We start from the raw sequence: 14,203 nt of genomic DNA on the forward strand, positions 1-14,203 counted from the left end.
AGCCGATGGGGTGGTGGGGAGGGACGGCGTGCGGCTGGCAGAAAGCCCCGCAGGGCTGGGAGTGGGGCACACAGCTCAGGGCTCACTTCTTCCCCAACCAAGCCTTCTGACTGGTGTGGAGAGGCGACTGGAATCCCGACAGGGTCCTGTACTCCTCACTATCCTCTGAACCTAGATAGAGCCCAACATTCACCCAGAGAGAGAGGATTATTGCCTGGAAACAATAAACAAATTATCCGGAGGCTGGGATGCAAATGTATCTTTTTTTTTTTTTTTTCCTTAAGACGGAGTTTCGCTCTTGTTGTCCAGGCTGGAGTGCAATGGGGCGATCTCGGCTCACTGCAACCTCCGCCTCCCAGACTCAAGCGATTCTCCTGCCTCAGCCTCTGGAGGAGCTGGGATTACAGGCATACGCCACTACGCCCAGCTAATTTTGTATTTTTACTAGAGACGGGGTTTCTCTATGGTGGTCAGGCAGGTCTCGAACTCCCAACCTCAGGTGATCTGCCTGCCTAGGCCTCCCAAAGTGCTGGGATTACAGGCGTGAGCCACAGCGCCCAGCCCAGACTGTACTTTCTGTTTCCTTAAGCATGTTGATTGACTCTTCTGGGTCTAACTCTTATTTGACCCCTCAGGGGCCTCCCACTAGGGAGAAGGAAATGATGAAGTCAGTTCTTAAGGCCAGTCACCCACCCCTAGTCTCTTCAAGGGTGGGATGACCCTCAAGGGGATGGATTTCTGCACTGCCTCCCTGGGTGGCCTCCCACCCAGTCTCTTAGCAAACGTATCACCCCTCTTCTCACCACCACTAGCTGAGAAGTCCTCAAACTCGCTGGAGGACATTTTCCTCCCTACTGTTCGCTAGCCAGGCAAACTTCCTCCTAGACTCAAGCCATTTCTGGGTCACAGTGTGACATACTGACCGAAACTAAGCAGGGGGAAACAACGTCCAGGCTGTGAGGACTGAAACCACAATGGAATAGGTAGCAAAATAAACCCTTGTACAATTGTCCATCTCTCCTCTCCCCCACCCCCACCAGCTGCCAGGCCAGGTTAAACTGTTTTGCAGGGCAACAGTCTGGGTGATTAGACTTTCAAAGGCATGGAAATAATTCAAATCAAATATTTATTGAGCACTTGCTGAGTGCTGGGCTGTGCAGGCAGGTCTGCCTCCATAGGGAACTCAGATATTATTTTAAGGTAGGTCCTGAGTCTGGAAGACAGTCTGGATTCAAATCTTTCCTCTCTGCTAAATTGTCACTTGTCCCTCAGTTAAGCATTGGGAACCTTGATGTTCTCATTTGCAGGGACGGCAGGGGTGGGTGGGTGTTAGTTCCCCTCCCACCTGAGGCCAGAGGTGATTAGGAGTGGTCTTTGGGAGGAACTCCTGGAGGACAGAGGGGCAATGATCGATTTCATGCTAGATGCAAGGCATTCTTCCAGAAAGACATTTCTGTTGGGAGTGGAGAGGCATGTCTGTGGCAGATCCATCTCATGCACAACCCTCACTATATCTTCTGTCCACTGGGCAGGCTTCGGTCAGTGCTGGTGCCAGGATTATCCTACTCCAGAAGAAAGCATTTTGTGGATTCAGCTGCTGCCAGGACTCGTGGCCTCACTTCTGGGGGCCTAACCTCTCCCTCCTCTCCAGGCGGTCCACTCTTGAGGCCTCCCCAGCGTCTGGCGAGTGTCGCTGGCTGAGAATGAACAGCAGACAGCCCAGCAAAGCCTCTCGCATGTCCTGGGAGCCCAGGCGGCGGGCCAATCGGCGCAGCAGGGGCAGGAGGTACTGGCGGGCCAGGCGGGCGACAGGCAGCAGCAGACGGGACAGCAGCAACCGAAGCAGCAGTGGGAACAGTGGCGCGGGCATGGCAGGGCCAGTGAATCAGTGCCTGGGAAGACAACACAGACTTTAGGCTTGCATGTCCTGCTTCCACCTCACCTGGCAAGGACATGGGGTGGGCAGGAGGTCCCTCTCCCTTCAGTTTACACCTTCCTGCTCCTGACCTCAATTTGCAGGTCGTTTTTGCTTTCATGAAGCCCTTTCTCTTGGCAAGGCAGCTAAGGCAGGAAAGTTCTCACCATAGCACAGACAGGGAGACTGCACCAAGGAAAGAGTAAACCAAAACGTACAGCTTGCCATTTCCAGCTCCAGGCATTCCTATTGCTCCCTGGCCTCTCCCTTCCTCTAGTCACCCCCTCCTCTTCCACAGCCTCCATGCCCCTGGAATTCCCTAACCCTTCTCCCTCAGTCTAGCAGGAGTTCTTCTCCAGGCAATTCTAATTTTTCTTTTGGGGCTCCTGATCCACCTGGACCTGACACTTCCTGACCTCCCAGTCCCCTATCTCCACCAATCCATGGCAGCTCTCACCAGGCAGAACTGCTGCTCAGAATCAGTCTCTGGCTGGATTTGCCTGGAGTGGAGATAGCCCCAGTGGATTCAACACGGGGGTAGCCCCGCCCTGCTCTGCCCCACCAATTACAGCCTGCCTGGGTTGGGGAACGAGGAAGAAACAGCTGTGTTCTAGCACCTGGTATATTGAGGGGAGCGGGCAGCTGGGCTGGCCCCCACTTCCAGTCTAGGGGGAGGAGAGGGCAGGGAACATATGCAGGATTTCCTGCGGAGTTGGAACCCAGATTGCACTTTTTTTTTTTTTTTTTTTTTGAGATGGAGTTTTGCTCTTTTTGCTCAGGCTAGAGTGCAATGGCGGGATCTCGGCTCACTGCAACCTCTGCCTCCTGGGTTCAAGCCATTCTCCTACCTCAGCCTCCCAAGTAGCTGGGATTATAGGAGTGTGCCATCATGCCAGGCTAATTTTTTTGTATTTTTAGTAGAGACGGAGTTTCACCATGTTGGTCAGGCTGGTCTCGAACACCCGAGCTCAAGTGATCCACCTGCTTCGATCTCTCAAAGTGCTGGGATTATAGGCCTGAGCCACCACGCCCAGCCCAGGCTGCACTTTCTAATTGTGTTTCCTTAAGAATGTTGACTCTTTTGTGCTCCAGTCCTCTCCGCTGTAGCCTCAGTAAGTGGGAGTAACTGGAAGGAGTAACTGGAACAGGACAATATGAGAGACCCGCTTGCCTAAACCTCAGAAGCAGTAAGTCTACAGCCCACACACACACCTGAACACCAGGCATGCTCAGAGTGGCCGGGACAGGGAGACTAGGACCCAAGCCATCCTCCCATTTCAGTCTCCCCAGTAGCTGGAACTATAGGTGCATGCATGCCCAGTCAATTTTTTTTTTTTTTTTTTTGTAGAGACAAGTTCTCACTATGTTGCTCAGGGCTGGTCTGGAACTTCTGGCCTCAGTTGATCCTCCTGCCCAGCTTCCCAAATGGATGAGATTACAGGCATGAGCCACCAAACCCAAATTCTAGTTTTGCATAAGTGTATTTTTTTACATTAAGGCTAATTTGTAAAACCTTTTAAATAAATTCATTCAATTTTAGTCAATTTGACTATACAAAATTCTTTCTCCCAATGTTCTATATCCATTCAGGTTTTTAAATTTTCATTGATAATTGTTTATATTTATGGGATACAAAGTAATACTTCAATACATGTATACATTATGGAATAATCAGATCAGAATAATTGGCTTATATATCTCCTCAAATATTTATTTTTTTGTAGTGACAGTATTTACTTTTTAAAATTTTTATTTATTTATTTATTGAGACACGGTCTCACTCTGTCACCCAGGCTGGAGTGCAGTGGCATGATCATGGCTCACTACAGCCTCAGCCTCCTGGGTTCAGCTGATCCTTCCACCTCAGCCTCCCCAGTAGCCACTACAGATGCATGCCACTACGCCAGCTAATTTTTGTATTTTCAGTAGAGACATGTTTGGTCATGTTACCCAGGCTGGTCTTGAACTCCTGAGCCCAAGTGATCCTCCCGCCTCGGCCTCTCAAAGTGCTGGAATTACAGGCATGATCCACCATACCCAGTAGATATTTCAAATCCTCTCTTCTAGCCAGGCATAGTGCTACATGCCTATAGTCTCAGTTACCTGGGAAACTGAGGCAGGAGGATTGCCTAAACCCAGAAGTTCAAATCTAGCCCGACCAACATAGCAAAACCCTGTCTCTAAAAAGAAATTCTAGAGTAGGCACGATGGCTCGCATGGGTAATCCCAGTACTTTGGGAGGAGGAGGTGGGCTGGATCACTTGAGGTCAGGAGTTCAAGACCAGTCTGGATAACATGGCAAAACCCCTTCTCTACTACACACACACACACACCCCTACCTCCCTGGACATGGTGGCGTGTGCCTGAAATCCCAGCTATGCAGGAGGCTTAGACACAAAAATTGCTTGAACCTGGGAGGCAGAAGTTGCAGTGAGCACAGATCACACCACTGCACTCTAGCCTGGTCAACAGAGTGAGACTTCATGTCCACAAAAAAAAAAAAAGCGTTTTTTAGTTGTCTTGAAATATATAATACATTGTATTAACTATAGTCACCTTGATGTGCAGAACACCAGAACTTATTTCTCCTATCTAGGTATAGCTTTGCTCTCACTGAGCAATGCCTTCCCTTTCCTCTTGCACCTCCCATTTCCTTCTTTCATTCTGAAACAACCTTAAATAACCTCCAAACTAGACAAAATTCGTATCTTCCTTTACCCCCCCAAAATTCTTATGCTTTATAAGTTTCTTAACCAAAAGTATGCGTTACTTTTCTTTTGTATTTTGCATGCAAAGTTTCTCTTACAATTTCTAGTTTTAACTACATATACTTAAAATTCTTAACCCTTAGTAACCTTAATTTCTAGTAAAAATAGGAAGTAAGCAGTCACAAACTGTTACAGCAGCATTCTGCAGATTGACAAATCTATAAATGCATCATTTTATTTCTGAAAATATGTGTTTTCTCATAGTATAATTTTATTTGGACAGGGTCTTGGTGTACTGCCCAGTGGAGCCATCATAGCTCACTGCAACCTCAAACTCCTAGGCCCAAGTGATCCTCCCCACCTTGACCTCATCAGTAACTAGTACTACTGTGTCTAGAAATGGTGGGTTCTTGGTCTCACTGACTTCAAGAATGAAGCCGTGGACCCTCCTGGTGAGTGTTAAGTTCTTAAAGATGGTGTGTCCCAAGTTTGTTCCTTCAGACGTTCAAATGTGTCTGGAGCTTCTTCGATGTGGCAGATGCCTGCTTTCACCAGGAGGAAAACTGCAGACCTTCGTGGTGAGTGTTATAGCTCTTAAAGACCCAACCACTGGAGTTGTTTGTTCATTTTTCCCAATGGGTTGGTGGTGTGGTTGGCTTTAAAAGTGAAGCTGGAAACCTTGATAGCGTTACAGCTCATAAACGCAGTGTGAACCCAAAGAGTGACCAACAACATTTGCTGTAAAAAGTGGAAATCTAACGCGTCTACAAAGATCCCATCACATTGCCGCAGGCTAGCGCCGGTAACCTGCTTTTATTCCCTTACCTGGCCCCACCCACATCTTGCTGATTGGCCCATTTTACCGAGAGCTCATTGGTTCACTTTACAGAGAGTTGATTGGTCTGTTTTGACAGAGTGCTGATTGGTGCATTTACAATCCTTGAGCTAGACACAGAGTCACAGAGTGCTAGTTAGCTAGATGCAGAGTTAGCTAGATACAGAGTACCAATTGGTGTATTCACAAACCCTGAGCTAGACACAGAGTGCTGATTGGTGCATTTACATCTAGCTCCTTGAGCTAGACACAGAGTCACAGAGTGCTAGCTAGCCCTCCAAGTCTTCACTAGGTTAGCTAGATACAGCATGCCAGTTGGTGTATTTACAAACCTTGAGCTAAACACATAGTACTGATTGGTGTATTTACAAACCCTGAGGTAGACACAGAGTGCTGACTGGTGCGTTTACAATCCTTGAGCTAGACACAGAGCACTAGACGGAAAAGTTCTCCAAGTCCCCACTGGGTTAGCTAGATACAGAGTGCTGATTGGTGCACATACCATCCTCTGGCTAGATATAAAAGTTCTCCAAGTCCCCATCCAGTTCAGGAGTCCAACTGGCTTCACCCAGTGGTGATCCTGCACTAGAGCTGCAGGCGGAGCTGCCTGCTAGTCACGAGCCGCGCCTGCACTTCTCAGCCCTTGGGCTGTCCAGGGGACCGGGCACCACGGAGCAGGGGCCAGCGCCCGTGGGGGAGGCTCAGGCCGCGCGCGGGAATCCACCGCAGGGAGAGGAGCTCAGACATGGCAGGCTGCAGGTCCTAGCCCTGCCCCGCGGGGAGGCAGCTAAGGCCCTACAAGAATTTGAGTGCAGCGCCAGCGGCCTGGCACTGCTGGGGGACCCGGCTCTACCTCGCAGCTGCTGGCCCGGGTGCTAAGCCCCTCACTGCCCTGGGCCGGCGGTGCTGGCAGGCCGCTCCGTGTGCCGGGCTCGCCGAGCCCGCGCCTGCCGGAACTCACACCGGCCCGCGAGCGCAGTCCCGGTTCCTGCCCGCGCCTCTCCCTCCACACCTCCCCGCAAGCAGAGGGAGGAGGCTCCGGCCTCAGCCAGCCCAGAGAGGGGCTCCCACGGTGCCGTGGCGGGCTGAAGGGCTCCTCAAGTGCCACCACAGTGGACGCTGAGGCCGGAGGCCGAGGAGGCGCTGAGAATGAGGGCTACTAGCACATTGTCATCTCTCAATACTACGGGGTCTTGCTCTGTCACCCAGGCTGGAGTGCAGTGACATGATTATAGCTTACTGGAGCCTCAAACTCCTGGCCTCAAGTGATCTTCCTGCTACAGTCTCCCAAAGTGCTGGGATTGCAGGCCTGAGCCACTGTACCCTGCCCCAGAGTACAATTTTGAAGTGGCAAAGGATGTATTTACTAACAGACCCAGATATCTATAGTTCCTTTGTAATAAGAAGACAAAAGTAGGTAAACTTATGTTCAGCAATTATATGTTTCAGTATTTTATCTTGTTGGGAAATGATCTAGATATACAATGAATAGCCATCACTTAATTTAATGTAGTATAACTTTAGGAGAGTAAGTTACTGAAGAGATTTGGGAATCAGTTTTTAAACAGACATATTATAAAACGTAATTATTGGCCAGGCATGGTGGCTTACCTGTAATTCCAGCATTTTGGGAGGCCAAGGTAGGAAGATCCCTTGAGGCCCACAGTTGGAGACCACCCTAGGCAACATAGGGAGACTCTCTCTACAAAAATAAATATAAATATAAAACCATCAGCCGGGAGTGGTGGTGCACATCTGTTACTCAGGAGGCTGAGACAGGAGGATCGCTTCAGCCTGGAAGTTCGAGACTGCAGTGAGCAATGATTAAGCCACTGCACTGCAGCGTGGGTGATAGAGGAGATCCTGTCTCCAAAATGAAACAAAACAAAACAAAACATGATTACTGTTAAAAGGTATATATATCTGCTGGACATGGCAGCTCACGCCTGTAATCCCAGCCCTTCGGGAGGCCGAGGTGGGCAGATCACAAGGTCAGGAGATCGAGACCATCCTGGCTAACACGGTGAAACTCTGCCTCTACTAAAAATACAAAAAATTAGCCGAGCATGGTGGCTGGTGCCTGTAGTCCCAGCTGCTCAGGAGGCTGAGTGAGGAGAATGGCATGAACCCAGGAGGGGGAGCCTGCAGTGAGCCAAGATCACGCCACTGCACTCCAGCCTGGGCGACAGAGCAACACTCTGTCTCAAATAAATAATAAAAAAATATATATATATATATATATACACACACATTTTCTTTTTTTTTTTTTGACACAGAGTCTTGCTCTGTCACCCAGGCTGGAGTGCAATGGCACGATCTTGGCTCACTGCAACCTCCACCTCCCAGGTTCAAGCAATTCTCCTGCCTCAGCCTCCTGAGTAGCTGGGATTACAGGCACCTGCCACCACACCAAGCTAGTTTTTGTATTTTTAGTAGAGACGGGGTTTCACCATGTTGGCCAGGATGGTCTCAATCTCTTGACCTCGTGATCTGCCTGCCTTGGCCTCCCAAAGTGATGGGATTACAGGCGTGAGCCACCTCAGCCTGCCAAAAGGTATATTTTAAAACTTTTATCCTATTTACATATATTTAAGTCACTTGTTCTTAACAATTATGCTTGGGCAACAATTATGCATGAAAATCTTATGAATCATTAGACAAAGCTAGCCATTATCAAGTTATTTCCCCGATAACTGTTTTATGGCACATGAATGTTGAGCAAATATCATGAAAGCGAAAACCTGCAAGTTAAATACATGGGATTTTGGCTGGGCGTGGTGCCTGTAATCCCAGCACTTTGGGAGGCTGAGGCGAGTGGATCAATAGCTATCCATGGCTCCGAAAATCAATCTGGGGACTATTTGCCTGTCATCAGGGATCAATCTTATCTGGAGGTCCCTGAGTCCCTTAAGAGCAGGAAGCCGGGCACGGTGGCTCATACCTATAATCCCAGCACTTTGGGAGGCTGAGGCAGGAAGATGGCTTGAGCTCAGGAGTTCAAGACCAGCCTGAGCAACATAACCAAACCCTCTCTCTACCAAAAATACAAAAATTAGCTGGGTGTGGCGGCATACACTTATAGTCCCAACTACTCAGGAGGCTGAGACAGGAGGATCACCTGAGCCCTGGAGGTGGAAGTTGCAGTGAGCTGAGATCATGCCACTGCACTCCTGCCTGGGCGACAGAGTGAGACCCTGTCTCAAAGAAAGAGAGTGAGAGGCCGGGCGCGGTGGCTCACGCCTGTAATCCCAGCACTTTGGGAGGCCAAGGCGGGCGGATCACAAGGTCAGGAGATCGAGACCACGGTGAAACCCCGTCTCTACTAAAAATACAAAAAATTAGCCAGGTGCGGTGGCGGGCGCCTGTAGTCCCAGCTACTCAGGAGGCTGAGGCAGGAGAATGGCGTAAACCCAGGAGGCGGAGCTTGCAGTGAGCCGAGATCGCGCCACTGCACTCCAGCCTGGGCGACAGAGTGAGACTCCGTCTCAAAAAAAAAAAAAAAAAAGAGAGTGAGAGAGAGCAGGAAAGCCTAAAGTTTAGTGACTGAGTGGGAAGAGGGATTAGTTCATAGGGCCTATTCCTAGGTGATCTGCCACTGTGTAGAGGGTACTGTGTCTTCTGAACTTGTGAAAGGGCAGACACAGAGTGGGGAGCATAAAGGTGAGTGGGGAGCCCTCTGAAGCAGGCAGAGCTTGACTGCAGAGCCCTGGCAATGGGAGCCTGAAGGAACACCAAAGTGATCCTTGCCACCCATCCTAGGTGCTTCTGCCAAAGTAACTCAACCTATATGTCCCAGGCCTGGAGACCAGTGCTCTCTGTAATTCTTTCAGGTAAAGAGAAGTTAAAACAGGCATCTGGTGTTTAAGGGATTTTCTGAGGAAGCTGGAGGAGCTTAGGGAGTTTAAGGAATTTGCTGAGGAAGTGAGGCCAGATTTTGAGGAGGGCAGTTTAGGGGGTCTAGAGATCCAAGAGATCTTCTGGAGGGCCAGGGCCAGGGAGTTGGGGGTAAACAGGAGTATTAGAAGCTAGAGAAGGGGATTTATGGTGGATTTGGATTTCAATTTTGTTCTAACTGATTTCTGTGTTCTTGTTTTATGATCTCATTAAGGGAGTCCCCAAGGTTAACCTTTATACCACTTTTCAATTTGATCTTCCCATGGGAATTAATAAGTTGTTTAGGAGGAGAGCTGTAAATTTTTTTTCTTTTTCTTTTCTTTTTTTTGAGACAAGATCTCACTCTGTCGCCCAAGCTGACATGCAGTGGTGTGATCAAAGCTCACTGCAGCCTCGACCTCCTGGGCTCCAGCGATTCTCCCAGGCTCAAGCGATCCTCCTACCTCAGCCTCCCAAAGTGCTGGGATTACAGGTGTGAGCCACTGCGCTTGATCAGTTTTATTTTTCTCAAATAGTACCAATTTGTTTATTCCAGAAGTGACTCAAACCAATAAGCTTTTTCATTTAAAGCCCCGGAGGAAACGTTCCAGGCTTGGAATAAATCTTTACTGGCCTGGTGCAGTGGCTCATGCCTGTAATCCCAGCACTTTGAGAGGCCGAGGTGGGCAGATCACCTGAGGTCGGGAGTTCGAGACCAGCCTGACCAACATGGAGAAACCTCGTCTCTACTAAAAATACAAAATTAGCTGGGCGTGGTGGTGCATGCCTGTAATCCCAGGTACTCAGGGGGCTGAAGCAGGAGAATCGCTTGAACCCGGGAGGTGGAGGTTACAGTAAGCCGAGATCGTGCTATTGCACTCCAGCCTGGGCAACAAGAGCGAAACTCCTCAAAAAAAAAAAAAAAAAAAAAAAAAAAAAAAAAAAATCTTTGCTGTGGGTGCAAATGGCATTCCCAATGTGGATGCAGAAGTTGTAGCCCCATAATACAAAAAGTTCACTCCCAGAGACAGCCTAAGAAAGCAAAGACCTTCCCTGTCACAGGCAGTTAAGCATAGTGTTTGTGAAAATGAAATCTTGGTTTGCCAAGGAATGTGGGACAGCTCTAGTCATCTAGTCATAAACCTGCTAATCTGCTCATCTGTGACAGCAGTTGTCCTCTCTCTGGGCAGGCATTAATTGGAGGGGACTTTCCCAGCACTAACCAAGCAATGGAGGTTGAGAAGTCATAGACCCCTTATAGACTGGGACCTCTTATTAAGACAAACACCTCGAGAGCTGGCAAGGCCACACGGAGGGAATGCTGCTCGTCACTTCATGTCTCGGGCTCCCAGCCTGTTAGACTGCCTGCCTGATGCAAGCCAGCACTTGCACCCCTGGCTGGCAGAGACCAGAGAGAATACCTCACTGTCACAAAAGCCATCAAGACACGAAATAAGACAAAAGGAGACTCTCATTCCATGATTCTCCTCCTTATGACAAAGGACACAAAAGATAGAGGCAAAAAACAAACAAAAAATGACTATCCCTGGGAGGGAAGGGATCAAAAACAAGCACTAGACCAATAAACAAAACAAAAAACCCCAGACCCTAGTGTGCCACACAAGAACAAACAAATGTTTTATCTTGCTAATCTAAATTCAGAAAGGGGAAAAACAGGCCAGGCGCAGTGGCTCACGCCTATAACCCCAACACTTTGGGAGGCCGAGGCGGGCGGATCATTTGAGGCCAGGAGTTTTAGACCAGCCTGGCCAACATGGCAAAACCCCGTCTCTACTAAAAAAATTAGCCGGATGTTGTGGCGGGCACCTGTAATCCCAGCTACCTGAGGCTGAGACATGAGAATCACCTGAACCCAGGAGGTGGCGGTTGCAGTGAGCCAAGATCGTGCCACTGCACTCTAGCCTGGGCGACAGAGTGAGACTCGATCTCAAAAAATAAAATAAAATATAACATAAATAAATAAAGAGAAGAAACAAAACCAAAGCGACATTTACCATTCTCACTTTGACCATATCCTGCAGGCAAAGATCTAGGAGCCTAACATGCTAAGAATCTTACCTGGAATCCTACATTGTGGAGTATTGGAGCTAGCAGGTCCCAGACAGTAAGGTCCCTTTGTAACAGAGCCTATATTACTAAAAAAGAAACAACAACAACAAACGAGGTATTTTTTTTTTTTTTTTTTGAGAAGGGGTCTGGCTCTGTCTCTCAGGCTGGAGTGCAGTGGTGTGATCTTAGCTCATTGCAACCTCTGCCTCCCAGGCTCAAGTGATCCTCCCACCTCAACCTCCCAAGTAGCTGAGACTACAGGAATGCACCAGTACACCTGGCTAAATTTTTTCTTTTCTTTTTTTTCTTTGAGAAGAAGTCTTGCTCTGTTGCCCAGGCTGGAGTGCAGTGGCATGATCTCGGCTCACTGCAACCTCCGCCTCCTGGGTTTAAGCAATTCTCCTGCCTCAGCCTCCCGAGTAGCTGGGATTATTGGCGCTCGCCACCATGCCCAGCTAATTTCTGTATTTTTAGTAGAGATGGGATTTCACCATGTTGGTCTTGAAGTCCTAACCTCGTGATCTGCCCACCTTGGCCTCTCAAAGTGCTGTGATTACAGGCATGAACCACCACGCCCAGCCACCAATTTATTTATTTATTTATTTGGTAGAGATAGGGTTTCTCCATGTTGCCCAGGCTGGTCTCAAACTCTTCGGTTCAAGCGATCCACCAGCCTCAGCCTCCCAAAGTGCTGGGATTATAGATATGAACCACTGCTATTTGCCTTTTTCTGTGTCCTTTTCCTCTTCCAATGGATAATTGCTTATACATAGTCATTTTGGTAGAGGTTAGTCACTAATAATTGATTAACTTCATACCCTGACCCTGGGGGGTTGCCCACAAGGCTAATGAATTTTTTTTTTTTTCTTCAAAGAACGATGGTCTCTAGGTCATGCAGACCTCCTTGATGGCATCCAGAAAGTTTGATCGACCTAGGGCTGTTAGCAGCTTTGATCACTGGGGAATCTCACCGCCCACAATCCACCTTAGTCATAAAAGCCCCAGTTTTGTCCAAAGGCAGGTCGGATTTGAAAGTTTGTCTCTCCCGGTCGGGCGCAGTGGCTCATGCCTGTAATCCCAGAACTTTGGGAGGCTGAGGCGTGTGGATTACCTGAGGTCAGGAGTTCGAGACCAGCCTGGCCAACATGGCGAAACCCCGTCTCTACTAAAAATACAAACATTAGCCGGGTGTGGTGGCGGGTGCCTGTAGTCCCAGCTACTGGGGAGGCTGAGACAGGAGAATCACTTGAACCTGGGAGGCGGAGGTTGCAGTGAACCGAGATTGCACCACTGCACTCCAGCCTGGGCAATAAAGCGAGACTCTGTATCTCTTTTTTTTTTTTTTTTTTGAGACGGAGTCTCGCTCTGTCACCCAGGCTGGAGTACAGTGGCGTGATCTCAGCTCACTGTAAGCTCCACCTCCCAGGTTCACACCATTCTCCTGCCTCAGCCTGCTGAGTAGCTGGGACTACAGGTGCCCGCCACCTTGCCCAGCTAATTTTTGGTATTTTTTAGTAGAGATGGGGTTTCACCGTGTGAGCCAGGATGGTCTCGATCTCCTGACCTCATGATCTGCCCACCTCGGCCTCCCAAAGTGCTGGGATTACAGGCGTGAGCCACCGCCACCGGAGACTCTGTCTCAAAAAAGAGAAAGTTTGTCTCTCCCATGCTCACAGGTTGAACAAATCAAATCAACCATTTTCTCTTCCAAAGCACTGATGTGTCACTGTTTGGCTTCCTGCACATCTGGTACTCAAACTGAGCTTTTGGGGTTCTACAAGTATAGGAGAGAAAAAAATATTGCTTCTTGGTACCCTTCTAAGTTCTTTGGCAGGTCTATGTATTAAATTGACATAGACAGATTTACAAGAGAAAAACATTTTTAATTTCATATGTATGCACAGGAGTCCCACAAAAATATAAGACTCCAAGAAACAGCCCGAAAATTAAAGCTTATGTACTCTCCTGAGCTACAGAATAGGGAATTGGGGCTTCTAGAGGTGATGGAGACATAGGAGGGTGAGGGGAGGAAATGGGTGGTAAAAATAAAGGGTGCCTTGTTATGCAGATACAAGTCTCTCAGGTGATAACAATTGTCTGGAGTAAATCTCTTCCTGATATAGATGCCCTCTCTAATGAAAATTTCCTTGTTAGATGTAGATTTCCTTGATAAAAGAACAGAGCAACTCCCATGTCTGCAGTTTCTCAAAATAACAGCTTGAAATAATCAATATCCCAAAGAGATATATTTTGGGGTGGCATAGTCTAGTCACTGGCAGTTCTGTTTTGGAGTGGTGTGTCCTGAGTCCCTAAAGCACCTACTAAAAGGGTCTTTATCCAGAAATCTACGTGGCTTCATCTCTGACCTCCTTCAAATCTTTGCTCAAATATTGCTCAACCATCCTATTTAAATGTACGCTCCTTCCACCCCACCTGCAGCTGCCCTGCCATCCTTTCCTCTACTTTCTTTACCTCTCTGCTAAATCACTGTCAGACATGCTATATATTTTACTTCCTTATCTTGTTGGTTATCTGCCTCCCTTGCTAAACCTAAGATCTACCTGGCACAGTGACTCACTCCTGTAATCCCAGCACTTTGGGAGACCAAGGCGGGTGGATCACCTGAGGTCAGGAGTTTGAGACACCAGCTGGGCCAACATGGAAACCCCGTCTCTACTAAAAATGCAAAAAATTAGCTAGCCATGGTGGTGGGCGCCTGTAATCCCAGCTACTCAGGAGGCTGAGGCAGAAGAATCGCTTGAACCTGGGAGGCAGAGGTTGCATTGTGCTGAGATCATGCCA

General features: G+C 48.4%; 1 protein-coding gene across 2 annotated transcripts; it reads right to left on the reverse strand.

Moving 5' to 3' along the window:
• Positions 1 to 1,107: 1,107 nt before the first annotated feature.
• On the reverse strand, positions 1,108 to 7,339 carry MYMX (myomixer, myoblast fusion factor). 2 transcript variants are annotated; one of them, XM_065543980.2, is made up of 2 exons: positions 7,070 to 7,339; positions 1,108 to 1,892 (listed from the first exon to the last, which is right to left on the reverse strand). In XM_065543980.2, exon 2 carries the CDS (start codon positions 1,868 to 1,870, stop codon positions 1,616 to 1,618), a length of 255 nt encoding a protein of 84 aa, XP_065400052.1. In that variant the 5' UTR covers positions 1,871 to 1,892; positions 7,070 to 7,339; the 3' UTR covers positions 1,108 to 1,615. The 2 variants fall into 2 exon arrangements, with proteins under 2 accessions (XP_065400052.1, XP_045246913.1); XM_045390978.3 differs by lacking the exon at positions 7,070 to 7,339 and adding an exon at positions 2,373 to 2,417.
• Positions 7,340 to 14,203: the final 6,864 nt, after the last annotated feature.

This window comes from Macaca fascicularis, chromosome 4, assembly GCF_037993035.2.
Source record: "Macaca fascicularis isolate 582-1 chromosome 4, T2T-MFA8v1.1".
Lineage (NCBI taxonomy): Eukaryota > Metazoa > Chordata > Mammalia > Primates > Cercopithecidae > Macaca > Macaca fascicularis.